The sequence below is a fragment of the Schistocerca nitens genome, chromosome 3 (assembly GCF_023898315.1).
Source record: "Schistocerca nitens isolate TAMUIC-IGC-003100 chromosome 3, iqSchNite1.1, whole genome shotgun sequence".
In the NCBI taxonomy this organism is placed as follows: domain Eukaryota; kingdom Metazoa; phylum Arthropoda; class Insecta; order Orthoptera; family Acrididae; genus Schistocerca; species Schistocerca nitens.
The window spans coordinates 188,433,425-188,454,741 of NC_064616.1; the positions used below are offsets into that span (position 1 = coordinate 188,433,425).

The 21,317-nt window shown below is 40.2% G+C and overlaps 1 protein-coding gene across 1 annotated transcript in view; it reads left to right on the plus strand.

The window, feature by feature from the left end:
* LOC126248134 (mediator of RNA polymerase II transcription subunit 16) overlaps positions 1 to 21,317 on the plus strand; it is a 343,327-nt gene that overhangs the window by 202,737 nt on the left and 119,273 nt on the right. The window contains exons 8-9 of the mRNA XM_049948825.1: positions 8,100 to 8,258; positions 20,840 to 21,017. Of these exons, the coding sequence (XP_049804782.1) occupies positions 8,100 to 8,258; positions 20,840 to 21,017 (337 nt within the window). The remainder of the gene's footprint in view (positions 1 to 8,099; positions 8,259 to 20,839; positions 21,018 to 21,317) is intronic.

Sequence of the window (21,317 nt, forward strand, 5' to 3'; positions counted from 1 at the left end):
ATTAAGGGCATTATAAATACATTCCATATTTGGAGTTCACCTACAGTTCAAATTGTTCATGGTGTACTAAAAGTTTTAGAAATAGATTGTAGTCTTTCCTGTGAATTCACATATTTTCCTTACCTTCTGGCTACAATTATGTCTTCAGAGATGCAGTTGTGTTCTATGCAAATTATGTAATGTGCGTAGAGCCATGATTGCTAAAGTTAATTTTGTCCTAGAAAGAGTTGAAATACTAAAGGAAAAACATTCTTCCAAAGAACATACGATATGATCCAGATAGGGAAAGTAAAAACACTTTAACCAATTGAAGTATGTAGCTTCCAAGCAACATCCCACACATTGGAGTAAGTGGCTGTTTTGAATATCTACCTGTAGTTTACTGCAAGGTAAAATGAATATTATTTTCCTCAATCCAAACATTTTATGACAGTACAAGCAATTAACTATTTATCATGGAACCACACTTAGAAATATAGTGACTGTGAACTGTAGTAAAAGGAAATTGGAAAACTAAATGTAAATACAATTTTTTTTTGAAAAATTAAAAATGTCTTTTTAATGAGTTATGTCAATATTTCATTATAATTCTATCATCTAGTTTATGAAATAGAGTTGTAATTGCCTTGTTTTGGCATTACAATAGTGGAATGCATTAGTACAATGGGATTTCAAATCTTATTTCTATCTTAGTGCATCTTGTTACTTTTTCATGCACATGTTTAGGAGAGTGTGGTTCACAAAAACATATATATTTATGAATGAAAATAATCAATTTTTGAAAATATAATGTAATTAAATTGATAAAAAAATCTTCTCACCAAGTGGTGATAGAAGATAAAAGTATACAGGTAAGGAAATTTGCTTGTTTTTGGAGCCAGTGGCTCCCTCTTGTGACAGGAGGGTTGAAGGAAAATGTCTGGCAAAGTTTAGGTAATGGGGAGAGTCTGGAAAAGTTGCCCAAAGCTCCGAGTCAGGGGAGACTTACTGGATTGGATGAGAAGGAAGGACTGATTATTGGGGACCTCAGGTTTTTAAATCTCAAACAGTGATTAGCAAGCTGCTAACTGTAGAACTGATTTCTTGTGTCTCATGTAATGTCAGAAAAGATTTGATATGAATAATGGAAAGCCTGTAGAAATCAACTGTAAGACTGACTAACAGACCTGTGTGTGTAAGGTAAAAAGTTGTCATCCTGGGAGTGAAAACCCCAGTTCTTTGGATAAAAAATGCACTGACATTTTTTAAGCCAGTGCAATCTTTCCAATTTTTATTTTGGGAGCACATGCTATTCATAAAGTGTGATTCTAGATTATCTCCAGAATATCTCTCTGAAGCTGAAATATCCTTTTCATTGTACTAAGACTGTTTTACAGCCACAAATTTTATAAGATATGGGTTTACGAGAAAGCAAAGGATGGCAAATCTAGTGAATAGAGCAGAGGTTTCAACAATTCATTTATCAAATCTTTGCATTTTGCTATTACTAAAGGATTGCAAGGAAGAGTTCGATATTGTCCCACCTTGTCACCTATGAAATTTGTAGCAAGCAAAAGATGGCATAAATCAAATGCAACTAAGATACCATGTTGCTGAACTTGCAAAAACTGGAAAGAATAGTCTGAATAAATTGAAATTCAAAAGAATGGATAGAAAGGAGTAGAGGAATAAGTGATTACATTACAGAGTGATCACATATGGTACATCTTGAGTCCAACAGTGCTGTACTTTTGTGACTAAAGGTTTGTGTTAAACTAAGCACATTTAGTGAAAAGCCTTTAACCAAAGTGGAAATGTAAAAGGAAGTATGAAGTGCCTTCTCAGTGTGAAACAGTGCAAAATCAGTATGTGACTGGGTTTTAACAGTGCAGATTATGGAGTAGGACTGTCATGATGTGAAAGTTTAGCTCATTTAGTGTAAAGCTATTAATCAAACTGGAAATGTGAAAGGAAGTTTGAGATACCTTATCAGTGTCAAATAGTGAAATATCAGGATGTGACTTGGTTTTAACAATCCAAGGTAGGGATATGTGATTGTCGTAGTATGGCATTTCAATTCATAAGGTCACTCGGGAAAATACGAATCACCCCAGTGTTCACACATAGTTGAATTGGCAAGCCTTTACAGATGGCACAGTGATCAAGTCATGTGCTCAAGTGCACACACACTGTCTGTATATGAGCATAAGGCAGAAGGAATCAGTGAGACATTTATGTTTCAAGCAGACATCGTACATAAACGTGGATAAATATAAGGACAAGATAGAGTGGGCAATTGTGTTTGGCCATTTTAATGGCTATACAGTGTGAAGCTGCTGGATTTGTTGGTGATTTCGCGACGTACTGTTCAACGTGTCTACAGGCAGTGGTGTAATGCTCGTGGCCTAGAAACGTGTTGGAGAGGTGCAACAGAAACTGCATGCGATGAACATTTGTAGTCAGTCGCCTCACAAGAGGCCATTGCTCACACAGACCCACAAAGATGACAACAGCATAGGCCACTGGGCTGGAACAATCTGTGACTAGTTTTCTGAATACTTCTTTACCCTATTAAATCCTGATTTGCCTGCAAAATCACCTGACTTGAACCTGATAGAAAATCTGTGAGACATGTTGGATCAGCAGGTAAAACATCTGACATCAGCATCCTCACAGTTTGGTGAAATTTGTGATAAAATCCTCAGTGAATGGCTTAACCTGGATGTGACTTATCTGCACAACCTTTTGGACTTGCTTCCTAACTGAATCCATGCAAGTCCATCGGTGGCAATACAAAGGTGATTTCCCTAGGAGTGATTAAGTTTTTGTCCTGTGAGTTTAAAAGGCATGCCGTATGACAAGGGACACGTCTGGAAGTAATGGGTAGAAGTGGGTTCTTATGGAATGACAAGCAAGTATTATATCATGTAATGTGACCACAGTATGAGATGAGCACCATTTTGTGTGAATGACTGTAGTAGACCATACAACTTTGTCCACATTATTGGCTCAACAGTGAAGCACTACAACATTGTCTGTATCGACAATTCAGTGCAGTCTGCTGTAGGCTTGATTGATGACGTGCATCAATTTCCATTGTTCAGTAACCTTAACCAGACTCCAGTGGGAGTGTGAATGCCTTCACTGGTGCCCTGAGTGACAATGAAATGTTTTTGGACAAGTCTGTCATCAGCCTCTCCTACAATGTTGGCCACAAGACATGTTAAGACACTACTGTGGTGGCCACACAGACAGACTTCATTGTTGAGCAGCATTGCACACTCCTAGTGTGACAGTTCGAAGCACCCCAGTATTGCAGGCAGTATAAACAGCAAAGAGATATTATAGCTCAAATCTCTACTACTACTTCAAGTAACTCTACAAGCCTTATTCCAGGAGATAAGTGCCTGGTCATATATGGCAAGGAATGTGATGACCTCTTTCCAAAAATAGCAGTGGCTACTGGGAATGTGACCTGCACATTCACCTGGCATCAGCATCTTCCAGCAGCTCTTAACTGCTACTCTGTGAACTTGTGTACAGAAAGCATCAAGGAAGGGGCACCAGCAACATTGTTCCATGCCGTGACATGTAGAGGCTCTGCAGCACATGAGGGGCTTCACATCAGCTGAAATTTTCAGTCATAAATCATGCAAAATTCTGTATTCAAAATCGTTTGTGTGCTGTAGTGGTATAAAATTCATTTCAGTTACAGGTATTCCTCTTGATGCTGAAGTGTTCACAGATTTTCTTGTAAAATCTTGCAGCCATTGGCCATACAGGTCCTAGGGATGGAGTGACTTCCAAAATCTAGATAATAGGCCATCTGAAAAGACTCACTATTTTTATGTTCTTAATAGTGCTGCTTGGACTCTGCTCAGAACATCAGAAGCTTGACTGCATCATACTCTCCCCTAGCCATAACTGAGGGAGGTGACACAGTTGTTAGCATGCTGGACTCGCATTTGGGAGGACGACATTTCAAACCCGTGTCTGGCCATCCTGATTTAGGTTTTACGTGGTTGCCCTAAATCACTTCAGGCAAATGCCGGGATGGTTCCTTTGAAAGGGCACATCTGACTTCCTTCCCCATCCTTCCCTAAGTCGCTGGGACCGATGACCTCTCTGTTTCGCCCCTCCCCCAAATCAACCAATTAACGAACCATCCTAACCATTAATGGGCTCTGGTCAGTTTCTCTATACCATGATTTGGAAGTTCATTTTGATAACTGACGGAGGCTGCTAAATATGCTTATGTTCCCTTTGAGGAGATGTCGTTTTCAAATACACTTTCAAAAAATATTTGGCAGCTAACATAAGGAAAAAGAGTCAAATATGTAACTGTCTCTTTATAATAGTATCCCTTTACCAAAAATCATCTCATCTTCACCCACAAAAAATAGGAGGAGAAGAAGAAGAAGAAGGCAGGAAGAAAAAAACGTAAAACATTTCATTGTGATTGTGTATGAACATGCAGGAGAGGGAAAAATAAAATTTATTAAAGTCATTCTGTAACAGCTTTTTTGCTTCTTAATTTTCTTTCATGTGATGAAAGAAAAGTAAGAATTTTGCTGCATTCAACTACTAACATTAACTACTGGTCATGAACCTTATCAACATCAGCATAATGATGTCATATTTGATTCTTAATTGCATGTGTGATGATAATGAAAACAGCAGCAGACAACCCTATGTACTAACATTTTAAAATACACACATCAACAGACGTTCTGTGAGTTCCAGAACCTGTACAGAAAATTGGAATAAAGATCAACATAAACATCATTTCCGCCCTTTTTACTGCTCATGAAAACCACGCATTGCATGTTGTACCACCATACAGCGAGGTGACACCTTCAGAGGGGGTAGTCCAGATTGCTGTACACACCGGTACCTGTAATACCCAGTAGCTCATGAAAACCACGCATTGCATGTTGTACCACCATACAGCTAGGTGACACCTTCAGAGGTGGTAGTCCAGATTGCTGTACACACCGGTACCTGTAATAATACCCAGTAGCACGTCCTCTTGCATTGATGCATGCCTGTATTCATCGTGGCATGCTATCCACAAGTTCATCAAGTCATTGTTGGTCCAGATTGTCCCACTCCTCAACGGTGATTCGGTGTAGATCTCTCAGAGTGGTTGAGAGTGGTTGATGGATCACATCGCCCATAAACAGCCCTTTTCACTCCATCCCAGGCATGTTTGATAGGGTTCATGTCTGGAGAACATGCCCGCCACTCTAGTTGAGCGATGTCATTATCCTGATGGAAGTCATACACAAGATGTGTACAATGAGGGTGTGAATTGTCGTACATGAAGACGAATGCCTCACCAATATGTTGCTGATATGGTTGCACTATTGGTCAGAGGATGGCATTCACGTATCGTACAGCCATTACGGCGCCTTCCATGACCACCAGCGGCGTACATCGGCCCCGCATAATGCCACCCCAAAACAGCAGGGAACCTCCACCTTGCTGCACTCGATGGACTGTGTGTCTAAGGCATTCAGCCTGACCGGGTTCCCTCCAAACACATCTCTGACGATTGCCTGATTGAAGGCATATGTGACACTCATCGGTAAAGACAACGTGATGCCAATCCTGAGTGGTCAATTTGTCATGTTGTTGGTCCCATCTGTACCACGCTGCATGGTGTCATGGTTGCAATGATGGGCCTTGCCATGGACGTCGGAAGTGAAGTTGTGCATCATGCAGCCTATTGCGCACAGTTTGAGTCGTAACATGATGTTCTGTTGCTGCACGAAAAGCATTAGTCAACCTGGAGGCATTGCTGTCAGGATTCCTCCGAGCCATAATCCATAGATAGCGGTCACACACTGCAGTAGTAGCCCTTGGGCGGCCTGAGCGAGGCATATCATCGACAGTTTCTGTCTCTCTGTATCTCCTCAATGTCTGAACAATATCGCTTTGGTCCACTCCAAGACACCTGAATACTTCCCTTGTTGAGAGCCCTTCTGGGCACAAAGTAACAATACGGATGCAAGCTAATCTCTGTATTGACCATCTAGGCATGGTTGAACTACAGATAACACGAGCCGTGCACCTCGTTCCTGGTGGAATGACTGGAACCGATGGCTGTCTGACCCCGTCCATCTAATGGGCGCTGCTCAGGCATGGTTGTTTACATCTTTGGGTGGGTTTAGTGACATCTCTGAACAGTGAAAGGGACTTTGTCTGTGATACAATATCCACAGTCATCGTCTATCTTCAGGAGTTCTGGGAACCGGGATGATGCAAAACTTTTTTTGATGTGTGTAATATTCAAGTTACCTTACCAGCTGATCATGCTCACACAAATTCAGGAAACGTAAAACTATACTAGGGAGTGCCTCTCTTGAGCAAGTAAAATAAAACTTCTTTTAATTTTTTAACTAAAACAAGTCACAGTGATTGCAAAGAGATACTAGAAAGCTACTGATAATGAAACAGACGCAAACTTTGAAACAAATTTAGCGGCACTCATTATGTTATTTATTGCTGTATTTACCATGATTTACTCACTTATCTCTTCTTGCTTGTTTTGAACTGTTATTGTATTGGCTGTCATTGATTAACGTTTTGCATTGTTTTGTGCATGGAATCTTTGCAGTAGTAGTAGTAGTAGTAGTAGTAGTAGTTGTTGTTGTTGTTGTTACTGTACACTATGTCCTTAAGTTAAGGAATCATGAAGATCTTCAAAACAGTATGAGACAGGGCTATAATGTGTGCATTCAAGGTGAACTGACAACAATATGAAACATGACATGGAAAATAAGGAATACCAGAAAATCAGTCGTGAGCTATTGATACCACTTACTGTTTGTGGGGCCCCTGTGCCTGATGCATACAGCATGCCAGGACATGTTGTGATGACCGTGCATGGCGCTATGGAATGCATAACAACTCACCATACTGTGGATTAGGCTAGCTTTGACAGCTTGCAATAACGCTCTGTGTTGTTGGACAAGTACTTTCTGGATATCAGCAATGGTCCTTAGAGGTAGTCATAGGGCTGCAGTCATCCAGCTAACTGTGTTCTATACTTGCCAGTGAGATTTAACTTTGGGGAGCAATCTGGGAACATATGTTTTATGTTCTCTTGTTTTAGGTACTTATCCACGAGGCCAGACTTGTGTGGCCAGGCTTTGTTATCCACCAGATGGAACCAGGTCCATACCATGAAAAAAGGACATACAAAATACATAGACCGTAGCCATCACATAATGCCTAGGAAACACATTTAGAAGCATAAGTTCTTGTAATAGGATATTGCCACAGATAACAAAGTAGTCTCTTTCGACAAGGTTAGCAGAGTTTTTAGTGTCCCTACGGCCCGTCAGATGAGAAAATGTTGAGTCAGTCTCCAAGTTAAACTGTCACTAATCCATGGACAGGAAACTGCATCAGTGTTCTTGTTCTTGGATTCACAACTATTGTGCAACCATGTTGTGTCCTTGGTGAAGGAATGGACTTGGTATCGTGGAGCATACATGTTGGAATGTATGTAACCTTGAGACTATGTGATGTCTCTGGTCAGAGCAGGTGCTATGATGGTAGGACATCTTCAAACACATAAGGTAAGGAAATAATTCTAATGCTGAGTTGCAGCACATGGTCAACTAGAATACTGTGTGCCAAATATATACAGTAATACTATACATAAGATGTCTCCTCTTAATGAAGGCTGTAGGCACACTAAAAGATCTCCTTCTGACATGACTGGTATGTCATGTGATTCTGTGTTGGCCTGCCACAGTGTTGACATGATGCACTTTTCCACCACATGAATGTACAAGATCTCTTTAACTTATTGACATTAGAACAGTTCTACTACTACTACAGTAGTAGTAGTAGTAGTAGTAGTAGTAGTAACAACAACAACAACATGTACTCACACTTTTTCCCATTTAATAATATACATTTGCCTGTGCATGTGTGCCAGTTTTTGCTGGTCTTTGTACTGATTACCTCTCATTTTAGTGTAGTTCAAAGTTTGATTATGTTGTTCAAATTCTCCAGAAAAGTGTGTTTTATTGTCAGTCAATTTTGTTTACGTAGAGTGTAATAGCTGACTTTTATGGTAAATAGTATGTTTCTTTGCATTTACACAGGTTTGGCAGCACCAGTGCCATTACGTAGCCCAGTGCCCAGTTGTATGTGTGACAACGTCAAAGTTATCACTTGTATCTGCCGTCCCACCAGTAGGTTACATTACGGTGGCACTGAGTGATGGATCAATACATTGTCTGTTCCGAGATACTCTGAAACAAGTAATAATACATTCATCATGTAGTTTATCCCATAAATTGCAATTTATCTCTGGGTAATAGAAAATGTATTCTAGTAATTTAAGGAATACTCTTTTAGTTATAACTATTTATTTCTCCTGTAAAATTATTGATTGGCTAAAGACAGTGAGGCCAGAGATTTGTAACCCAGGAGCTCTTTTGTGACCACTGAATGAAGTGATTCAGTGGTTTAGGCCCTGACCTTGAATTTGGAGGCTTGGGGCCCAAGCCATTGACTGACCAGCCTGATTTACGTTTCTTATGATTCCCTGATATAACTTGAGGCTAAGTATTAGATTATTTATTCCAAAAAGTTATGTATAATTCACTCCTCCAGTTTTGTCCAATCTGAGCTAGTACTCAGCCGTTAATGTCATAAATGTTCTGATCTGATGTTTTCCTACCACATTTCTAACTTGTACAATTCTTGAGCATCTCCCTCGGTCATATCCTAAGTTCTCCACGCTATTTCAGCAAAGAGGCTTGTTGCCATCTTCAGCAGGCTGATGACGACTACTGCTCTGCTTGGATTAGCATCGTGTATGAGTTGGCTCTTACCTCCTGTATCACTCCAAAACTGTTGCTATGCTTGCAGCCACTGTAATGGGTGGTGGGGTTGGAAATGTGTGGATGCAAACTGCGGCCCCTCAGTTTCCCATTCCCTTCACAAAATGAGCCAGCTTGGGGTGGTGAGAGAGATTATTATCCACAATACCTGCACCTCGAAAAAATTGTTGGGTGCCCATTTCTTGGAACTGGTTGATATTGTCATTTGGGCTCAGGCGGATACCACATGAAGAAAATCTACAACTAAACAGATGTCAAAGTATGAACATCTTGCAGTACAACATAAAATCACATGAGAACTACCTAACTGAACTGTGATCCACCTTACAGGGAAAATGATCAATGATGCAGCAATGTCTGTGCTCGGAAAAGGACTAAACTTCATCGCGACTCCAACATCACTGTTGATTGTGGACATCGTAAGTAGTTTAGAACAGGCCACCTATGTTCTATCAATCATCAAAGTTGAAGAAATATGCTACGAAAAGAGCTGCAAACTCACCAGGCCCCCGCCACCCAACAGCAACATTTCAAAAGTGGGACAAGGGGCCATTCGTGAGTTACATAATGATTCATATTTGGTTGTCCTGCCCTCTGACAAAGGGAACGCTATGGTGTTGCTGCTGCACATAGAATATAAACAGAAAATTTATGGACTTATCGATGATGCAATACTCAGAACAATGCAGGGGGCTCTGACAGGTAACCTCCAGCGAAAACCATTGAACTTCTTGTCAGTACCTTCGATGTGGAATCTGTCAAGAAACTTCAACAACGAGCTACTGCTCTGGCATGACTGAAAAAGTCATCAGATCCAGAAGCAATCAGAGTTCAGTTTTGCGGAGAGTACTGTACTACTTTGGCTCCTTCCTTAGCTTAGCTTGAGTCTCTTGCCTTTTCCAAAGTCCCAAGTAATAAGAAAGGTACAAGAACGAACCTGCAAAATTACAGACCAATATCCTTAAAATTGGTTTGCTGCAAAAATCTTGAACACATTCTGAGTTCAAATGTAACAAATTTCCTTGAGACGGAAAACCTTTTGTCCATAAATCAGCATGGATTTAGAAAGTACCACTCATGCTAAACTTGGCTTGCCCTTTTCGCACATTATATCCTGTGTGTTGTGACTTAGCAAGACAGCCAAGTCACAACGAGAGGAAGCCGAAAGGCACGCGTTAAGCTCACGCAGATTGGCGTGAGGTCTGGAACAGTTAAAAGGAAATGAGAACTTAGAAAATGGACACAGTTGCTGTAATACTTAACTTTAATCCACATTTGTAGAACATCGCTCTTGATGATACATGCTTCACAATATTAATTATCAAAGCTATGGCGCCTTGCTAGGTCGTAGCCAATGACTTAGCTGAAGGCTATGCTAACTATCGTCTCGGCAAATGAGAGCGTATTTGTCAGTGTGGCTTCGCTAGCAAAGTCTGCTGTACAACTGGGGCGAGTGCCAGGACGTCTCTCTAGACCTGCCGTGTGGTGGCGCTCGGTCTGCTATCACTGACAGTGGCGACACGCGGGTCCGACGTATACTACCGGACCGCGGCCGATTTAAAAGGCTACCACCTAGCAAGTGTGGTGTCTGGCGGTGACATCACACTGTGAGCCATGGATAAAGGGCAATAAACAGTTTCTATGTGCCTAGATTTCCAGAGAGGGTTTGGCATGGTGCCAAGTTGCAGACTGTTAACAAAAATATAAGCATACAGAGCAGGTTCCCAGGTACGTTGGTGGCTTGAGGACTTCATAAATAATAGAAACTGGTACATTATCTTCGGTGGTGAGTGTTCATCAGAGACGAGCATATCATCAGGAGAGCCCCAGGGAAGGGCCAGTACTATTCTCTATGTACAGGATGTCCATAATTAAAGTTCCAGTTTTAAAATGCTGTAGAAAGAGAACCACTGCTCAGAATGACGTCAAATTTGAACAGTTATTCATGTAGGGGGGAACATCATAAAAAAAAAGACCATTAGATGGTCAGAATACGCACACCAACAGACACACAGCACATGGCTGTTCCTCAGTTTGCTTCCAAGATGCCCATCATGACTGTCTCCCTGTAGGATTGCATGTTGTTGGTAAAGCTCTTTTACAAGAACAGTGACCGGGTGCCAGTAGCACTGCAGAAGTCCGAGGCACTCAAGGGTATGAAAAAAGTCATTGGTCTGATATCTACTAAGGGTCTTGAGACAATGATTACAAAATTCAAAAACACAGGTTTTTTTGAAGTGCAATGTGACAGAGGGAAGGAAGTAGTTGATTCGATGTCTGTCAAAAATGAGACCATAGCATTGCAGGAGGGGTTCAACAGTGGTGTGCAAAATTGCAGTGCTTGGGGAACTGCCCAAATGTTGGACATGCCTGTGCGTGTGGTGCATAAAATCTTATGAAACATCCTGCATTGCTATCCAGAAGAAATCACCCATGTTCAGGAGTTGCTTCCTGCTGACCTTCTAGCAAGACAAACATTCACTCTGGAATTTCTTGCTCGTATGAAGGTGGACAATAAGTGGCCATGGAACATTTTGTGGACAGACAAAGCCCATTTCCATCTCCAAGGACATGGCAATATGCAGAATTGCAGAATATAGGCAACGAAAAATCCTTGTGCACCTCAACCAGTACCACTTCATTCTGCAAAGGTGACTGTGTGGTGCATGTTGATGGCATCGCTTTTTTTGAGGATATGAGTATGAGTCCTGTGGATACTGTTACCTGTACGGTCACTGGTAAATGCTATGAGAGTTTTCTGCGCACCAACATGATTCCAGCCCTTCAACAGCATGGATGTGTGAGTATTATAATTTTTATGCAAGACGGCGCTCCTTTGCACATTGCACAGCCAGTGAAGTGGCTGCTGCAGAGGCATTTTGGAAATGCTAGAATTACCATCCATCATTTCCGTACAGCCTCGCCTTCCAGCTCGCCTGATCTTAAGTTGTTTTACTTCTGGGTGTGGGGTTACCTGAAAGATGTTGCTTTCAGTGCTCCAATTACAAACTCAGCTGAACTGAAGGCATGCATTGTGCAACACATTCTGTATGTGATTCCTGAGACACTCTGATCTGTTGTGGAACTTGCTATTTCTTGATTTCAACTTGTGGGAGAAAACAGTGGACAGCTTATTGAACATGTTTTGTGCCAGTCTCACGACAATTAGAAACTTTTCCTTTTTATGCGGATTTTGTCCCCAGGACAACTGAAAACCAATTGTTTGCATCCAATGTGGTATGACCTTGCCATTGTGGAAGGGCTTACCTAGCTAACAGTGCCACAACTATTGACTGACGAACTTGTGCAGATAGTGTAATGTGCAACTCAAACCATAGCCATTGTACCACGAGTTGTCTTGTCATTTGTAGCTGGACCCATTTACATTGAGACACTTACACTGCCATCTGTTGGTAATTGTTTTCCCCACTATGTTTCCCACCCCATCGATAATAAGCTGTTCAAATTTGACGTCATTCTGAGGAGTGGTTCTTTTTCTGCAGTGTTTCGAAACTGGAACTTTGATTATGAACACCATATGCATAAATGATGATTATGAACACCATGTGCATAAATGACCTGCCGGACAGGATGAGCAGCAATCTGTGGCTGTTTGCTGATGACACTGTGGTGCACCAGAAAGAGGCAACGTTGAGTGACTGTAGGAGATTACAGGACGACAGACAGGACTTGTAGTTGGCATGATGAATGACATGTTGCTCTGAATGTAGAAAAATGAAAGTTAATCTAGATGAATAGGGAAAATAATTCTATAATGTTCAAATAGTGTATTGGTGGTGTACTACTTGACACAGTCATGTTGATTAAACATCTAGCCGTAACACTGTGACGTGATATGAAATGGAATGAGCATGTAAGAACAGTAGTAGGGAAAATCAGTGGTTGCCTTCATTGTATTGGGAGAATTTTATGAATGTGTAGCTCATCTGGAAAGGAGACTGCATTTAGAATACTAGTGTGACCCATTTGTGAGAAGTGCTCACAATTTGGATCCCCACCATGTCAGATTGAAGGAAGACATTGAAGCAGTTCAAAGGCGGGCAGCTAGATTTGGTACAAGTAGGTTTTCTAAACACACTGGTGTTATGGAGATGCTTTGTGAACTCAAATGGGAATCTCTGTAGGGAAGACAACATTCTTTTCATGAAAATTTAGAAAACTTGCATTTGAAGGTGACTGCAGAACAGTTCTTCTGCTGCCAGTGTACATTTCATGTATGGACCAGAAAGATGAGATAAGAGAAATCAGGGCTTGTGCAGAGGCATATAGACAGTCATTTTTCCCTCTCTGTATTTGAGAGTGGAACAGGAAAGGAAATGACTGGTAGTGGTCCAAGGTACCCTCTGCCATGCACTATATGGTAGCTTGCAGAAAATGTATGTAAATGTGGATTCGGGCTGCCAAAAGTCCACAAGGAGGCCGTCCCACTGTGGCCCATTACCAAAAATGTAAAAGGTACAACATATAGCTTAGCCAAACACCTGACTGCTCTCCTGAGCCCATCTGTGGGGAAATGCTGACATCACATCTGTAATTCCATTCATTTTGTATTATGTCTACAAGATCTTCACATCATTGATAGTGGTGACCTTCTGAGGAGTTTTGACGTAGTGCCCACGTCACCAAGGTACCACTAAAGGAATCCATGAAATTCTTCTTCTTCTTCTTCTTCTTCTTCTTCTTCTTCCTCTTCCTTTTTCTGTTTCTGTAGGGGCCAGGCATTGTTATATGGGTTTTGGCCAATGTTAGTGACTGTTGGTGGTTGTGTGCTCTTCGTGTTACCACAACTATCCCCGTGCCAGAATTTGTGTACCCCGTCTGTCTGCGTGTACTCCATGTTCAAGTGTGAGAATATTTTGCTAAATGTTTGTGTAATGGGTATCTGATGTGGGACATGGGTACCAGTAATTGCCAAGTTGGATGTGGTAAACCATCTAAAAAACACATCCAGGCTGGCTGGCTTGCCAGCTCTTGTCATTATTCCGTGAAGCGGATTCAATGTGGGGCAGGCTCACCTACACGGATCACGGATCACGGAAGTGGCACACTAACGCACTTGGCTATCCGGGAGTATAAGGGAATTCATGGAACTGATAAGCAAGAAGTTTGAGGCCAACCTGACAAGACTTTTGGAGTTTGTGCTCACCTCACCTTGCTTCCTGTTTGATAGGTTTTATTATGATCATATGGACGGCGTCAGCATGGGGTGACATCTGCCACCTTTTGTGGTAAACTTGTTCATGAAAGACTTTCAGGAGAATGCTCTGGAGTAATCCCCCCACCCCCCTACACACACACACACACACACACACACACACACACACACACACACACACTCTCTCCTCTCCAGTAGTTACCACAACTGGCAGTGCATAGGCATTTTATGCACAATCGTTCACAGGACAGTGGTTCAGTTGTGAGCAGCGTTCCAGCTGAATTGAAGCACCTGTAGACAGTATTCCAAAGCAATGTGGGTACAGCAACAGGCAGATAAGGTATCCATGTAGACAGGTTGCACCTAGACAACGGCAGGAAGAAAAAGAGGAGCACAAATCACTATTGTGCATTCTGTTTGTCATCAAAATTTCCAAAAAAGTCAGAAGAATATTGCAATAACACAATGTTAAATGTGTATTTTGCCCAATCCCTAAGACCTTGACACTGCTAGGTTCAGTAAAAGATGATCTAGGTCTTTTCAAACTAGGGGTCCACCAAATCCCCTGCCAATATGGCAAGATATACATTAGGGAAACTGTATGCATAGTAGAAGAGAGGTCCCATGAACATAGACACTACAGTGAATTACACCAGACCACCAAATCAGCCATGGACAACAATAGTATAAAAATTATCCATACTATAAATTACAGCAAAAACAAGACACTTAGCAATCTCCCTCCTTCTGGGATGGTGTGATTAAAGAGGCCATTGAAATTAGGGTCCAGGATGATCTAACAAACAAAGATAGTGGCCTAAAGCTGAGTCTGATGTGGAACCCTTCACTGCACTGAGAAAAAATCAGAACATTCCTGTTCAGTGAGGTTTGCATCCAGTGGTGATAGAATGGAGTTCACAAACGGACGTTGCCACTGCCGCCGCCACCACCACCACCACCACCACCACCACCACCACCACCACCCAATACGGCAGCTGCACAGGCAGCAACAGGAGTGAAATGAAAGAAGTGGTAATTTGCCAACATATATAGGTCATTGACCCAACCAGAGCTGCAGTCATCAGAAATCACCTGAAGATGGCAACAGATCTGTTTGCCCAAAAAGAAAATGGGGGGGGGGGGGGAGGAAAGAAAAAGTGGAGAACTTACACCATGACCCAGGCAGGACCTAAATGTTGTCCAGAATTTTAAACTCTAACCTTCCATTCTTTTTGTGTCCTATAGTCTTAAAATGATGGTAACTGTAGAAGTTGTGGTCATCTTCATTCACATTATATGATTGAGTCTGACAATATAGAAGTACTGTATGGTTTTCTAGGCATGATTTCAATGGAGGAGATTTTCCATGGCCTTCTTCAAACCAGTATGTATTGTGAGGCTTGTGAACAACTATATTGCCCCAATCCAGTCAAAAGATCAACTTCAGCTGTGTCTTATACCATTACTGTGCAGGAAATTCTCTAGAGGTGTGGATTTAATTCAATAAATTGTTACACAACATGATGACATAATAATTCCTACCGTATTTCCTCCTCTTTGTGGATAAATTGTGTGATGATGCATATTTTTTTCCTAATGCTACACCCATGCTTGATTGCCACTGTGACATAACATTTTGAGATGGTATATGTATGTGAGAATTAAATACTATTTGAAATAAAATATTGTTTTTATTGTTCATCAGTAGGGTCTGGATATAATTTTGACATTGATACATAGATGAAGTTGGAAAGCTGGACAATATATTCAGTTTAAATTTAAATTTTAGATACATTATTTGTCAGCACTAAAAGACACAGGCTGAATTGTCATATTATCTTTGGCATGTTTTGTGACAAGTTACTTATTATCCTTTAAATGAAAATATGTTTAATATTATTTTTACCTATTCCACATCCATGAGGACAATTTCACTTGGGATCTATGGAATGTATATTAGCATATGTGTTTTTCTTTGTAACTACATATTGCATATTCTTGTTTTTCTCACTGGTTTTACATCTGCACAGAATGGACTTATTGGAGTTAAAAAGTACCTTTAATCTAACCTAATCTACACAGGGCTGTAAATTTTGTAATTATATTGTTACCTGTTCCTTTGGCTTCTTTTTCAGTTCTGTTTTCTATCTTCCTTCCACCTCCTATTTTTTAAAGTTTATAATTGAGAACTAGGAATAAATTACTCTTAAAAGTTTGCTTCACCGTTTCCATTAATCATACTGTGTTTGGGAATTTCTGTACCTGTAAAACAGCATAAGGTAATGGAACAATAAATGTTGCAGTCCCATTTCTGTTCCTATAGTACGATTTCCAATAATGTTTCCAGTAATGTTGTCACTACATGCATGTTTTCTGGTGTATACTCTAGAAATATTCCAGAAAGCATTATCACATTCCTTTCTGTGATTTGGTATTGAAGTAAGTTGTTTTATCTGTTTACAACATTTGCCAGTAAATTGACATGTGGGTTGGTAATATCAATTTTCCTTTAGTCTAAAATTTCATTGTGTTACAAATGAAAGGCAACGTAATTGTCAATTTAAATAATGATGCTAACATTGCTGCATGGGATAATTATTCTGTTTTTAACAAGTAATTTCATGTATATATGAAGTTGGTTGGCACCAGTTTCCAGATTTATTTTCTGTTGAGCTCACTGAAAGTTGAACATAGCCACTTATGTGCAATCCTGTAAACTAACTGCAAGAAGAGTTCTTCTCTATGGTGATTCATGTAAACTCTCATGCCTTTTCCACAATTAATAATGTTTGGAACTGATAGACTGTATTTTTTGCAGGCAGAAATTAATCTCTTTTTAGTTCACATATTTTACTACCCCGAGGTCTGGCCCAATGAAATCCACATCTTGAATAAATATTCCGAAATTAAATATCTTTAATACTTCCATGGCATACACATTTATCAAACAGGGATTAAACATGGATAGCTGTGAAGCGATGTTACATGTCCAAAATCCATATTTGGTGAAGTCATAATATACTGTGATAAAAAGATTTACAAATAATGGCATCAGATAGGTTTTAAAAACATTTTTGATAAAGTTTCTTCTAGTCTAAAGTTTATTTGTGTTGACTACAGGGTAGTATTTTTTATATTAACTGCAAATCTGTGATGAAACAAAATATTTCCATAGGGCTGATTCACCCACCATCACTCCTTACTTGTTTGTTAACTTCTTGTGTCCTTTGGTGTCAGTGATGCATTATAAACTTTCATACAGCACTTACCTGGCAACCACCAAAGTATGTGTAGCTTTGTTTGGATTGTTGTGTACATTCCATAAAAACGTTGGGTGTTTCACAAGTAAGAGGGCAGCTGCCATATGACTTAGTAATCTGACTCTTTAGCCAGCTTCTATTGTTTAATGTCCCTTATTGAATTCTTCTTTGAGTTTCCTGGCAAGTTTCAATATGAGGAGCACATTTTCAGTAATGATTGTCAATAAGGAATTTCAGATACAAAGAAATTAAAAACATTAGTTGCCAGTGGGCATTGATTTATATCAATGGGGCAAGTTGAAAATTTGTGCTGGACCACGATTTGAACCTGGGTCTACTGCTTATTAGGCAGATGCATTGACAACTACACCATCCGGTTACAGTGGTCACCAAAATTGCACGGTCTAACCTAGAATGCCTCCCGTCAGACTCAAATTCTCAACTTATTCCAAACACTACTGAGGTAGTGCCCGTGCTCGTTAGTCTCATTACTCGTGACATCTCACTGATTCCCATGAGTTTGAGCTTGGTGTGCATCTGCACTAAAGGGATCATTGGCCATCATCACTGTAATTATATATGTGATGTCTTTTTCTTTCAGACAGATCATGGGAATTGGATAGATGCCTTGAGTGATAAGGCTAATGAGCAGGGGCACTACGTAAGTAGTGTGTGGTAAGTTGAGATTTTGGATGTAACAGACACCACATGTATAATAAGAAATTGGATGGAACTTATTGACAGATTAACACTGTATGTCAGACTGGAACTTGAACCTACACTATCCTCTTTCCAGATATGCATATATGTTAAAAAACTTATGGGGAGTTTGGGTAAGTAGGACAGAGGTGATGACATCACAGCTTTGGGTGGACTTTATGTGCTGAGATGATGGCAGTGGTAAGTTTGTTGCTTGTATTCTGTGTTTGGGTTCATGTCCTGGTTTTGCTGACAACTTTAACCTATCAGGGAGTTTCACAGTGGCTTACTCTCCAATGCAGAATGGGATATTAATTATTGAAGCAGTTTGCATTTAAGTGTAATCTGAGTTTCGTCAGTTAGTTGTAATAACTTTGTTATATGACATGCTAATCCCATCCATATACTAGACCATTTTCAATGCAGTATGAATGGGTATCATAGTGCTTACTCTTTATATTGTTTCAGAAATATCTCTTTGAAGCATTCAAATAGTGCGGTATGCTAAGAGGACCCTATTTCCCAAGTTAGCTGGTTCATGTTGTTGCTCCATACACAGGGTGGTCCATTGATAGTGACCGGGCCAAATAGCTCACAAAATAAGCATCAAACGAAAAAACTACAAAGAATGAAACTCGTCTAGCTTGAAGGGGGAAACCAGATGGCATTATGGTTGGCCCGCTAGATGGCGCTGCCATAGGTCAAACGGATATCAACTGCGTTTTTTTAAATAGGAACCCCCATTTTTTATTACATATTCATGTACTACGTAAAGAAATTTGAATGTTTTAGTTGGACCATTTTTTTCGCTTTCCGATAGATGACGCTGTAGTAGTCACAAACGTATAAGTACGTAGTATCACGTAACATTCCGCCAGTGCGGACAGTTTTTGCTTCGTGATACATTACCCATGTTAAAATGGACCATTTACCAATAGCGGGAAAAGTCGATATCGTGTTGATATTTGGCTGTTGTGATCAAAATGCCCAACGGGCGTGTGCTATGTATGCTGCTCGGTATCCTGGATGACATCATCCAAGTGTCCGGACCGTTCGCCGGATAGTTACATTATTTAAGGAAACAGGAAGTGGTCAGCCACATGTGAAACGTCAACCACGACCTGCAACAAGTGATCATGCACAAGTAGGTGTGTTAGCTGCTGTCGTGGGTAATCCACACATCAGTAGCAGACAAATTGCGCGAGAATCAGGAATCTCAAAAACGTCGGTGTTGAGAATGCTACATCAACATCGATTGCACCCGTACCGTATTTCTATACACCAGGAATTGCATGGCGACGATTTGGAACGTCGTGTACAATTCTGCCACTGGGCACAAGAGAAATTATGGGACGATGACAGATTTTTTGCACGCGTTCTATTTAGCGACGATGCGTCATTCACCAACAGATGTAACGTAAACCGGCATAATATGCACTATTGGGCAACGAAAAATCCACGATGGCTGCAACAAGTGAACATCAGTGACCTTGGCAGGTTAATGTATGGTGCAGCATTATGGGAGGAAGGATAATTGGCCCCCATTTTATCGATGGCAATCTAAATGGTGCAATGTATGCCGATTTCCTACGTAATGTTCTACCGATGTTACTACAAGACGTTTCACTGCATGACAGAATGGCAATGTACTTCCAACATGATGAATGTCCGTACATAGCTTGCGTGCGTTTGAAGCAGTATTGAATAGCATATTTCATGACAAGTGTATTGGTTGTCGAAGCACCATACCACGGCCCGCACGTTTACCGGATCTAATGTTCCCGGATTTCTTTCTGTGGGGAAAGTTGAAGGATATTTGCTATCGTGATCCATCGACAACACCCGACAACATGCGTCAGCGCATTGTCAATGCATGTGCGAACAGTACGGAAGGCGAACTACTCGCTGTTGAGAGGAATGTCGTTACACGTATTGCCAAATGCATTTAGGTTGACGGACATCATTTTGAGCATTTATTGCATTAATGTGGTATTTACAGGTAATCACCCTATAACAGCATGCATTCTCAGAAATGATAAGTTCACAAAGGTACATGTATCACATTGGAACAACCGAAATAAAATGTTCAAACGTACCTACATTCTGTATTTTGATTTAAAAAAACCTACCTGTTACCAACTGTTCGTCTAAAATTGTGAGCCATATGTTTGTGACTATTACAGCACCATATATCACAGAGCGAAAAATGTGGTCCAACTAAAACATTCATATTTCTTTATGTACTACATGAATATGTAGTAAAAAATGAGGATTCCTTTTTGATAAAAAAAAATAAAATAAAATTAAAAAAAACGCGGTTGATATCCGATTGATGTTTGGCAGCGCCATCTAGTGGGCCAACCATAGCACCATCTGGTTTCCTCCTTCAAGCTAGACAAGTTTCATCCTTTGTAGTTTTTTCGTTTGATGCTTATTTCGTGAGATATTTGGCCCGGTCACGATCAATGGATCACCCTGTATATTGTGTTTTGTTGAGAAATTTCTGCAAGAGCTTGGAAATCAAGATCCTTTCCAACTGTGTGTGTATGATTTGTGATAGACTTAGGTATGAAATTTGTTTTGACATTGAGTAGGGTAATTGTGTAACTAGGCTCTTTTTATCTATCACACAATTGTTTAATTTTTGTACTGTAATTTTCAAACTGATTTTATTGATAGAAACTGACAATAATTTAATAGTAACTCAATAAATGGTTTTCATAATATAATCTGAAAAGGTGAGGGGGAATAGAGGTAAGGATTATATGCTACAGTTTTGGTAGTGTAATCACTTTTTATGATTGTTTCAGTTATATCTGTGACAGCTATTTACCATAAGTGCTAACTTTTTTTTTGTACAGGCTGCACAAACATCACAGAATGTTATAGCAAGGAATGATGATACACCAAGCACAAAGCAACAGAAATTACACATTAGAATTTCACATGCAGATACGAGTTGCATTGGACTTGTTCTTGCTGCTGTTGATGCACAGGGGCATCTGTATGTGTACCGACTCTCGCCATTTTCAGAGCCAAGTGAGTAAAACATGGCATATAAAAGTTGATTGTATCTCTTTCTGGAAATGTTCTTCAATGTTATACAATTACGATAAATCCTTGAAGGATTGCAGATAATGGATTAAGTAAACACTATCACTTGATACGTAAAGAAAGAATTGAGCAATGGATAGGCACATTAATAGGAACTGAGGTACTGCTACTCAGCTTTTGATGTTTATGCAGTTCCTTAGAGAAGTGCAAGTGCATACATACATTCACGTATAAGGACAAAAATAATGAACTAACCTAATTTTAACTTGATAGTTGAACTAATGC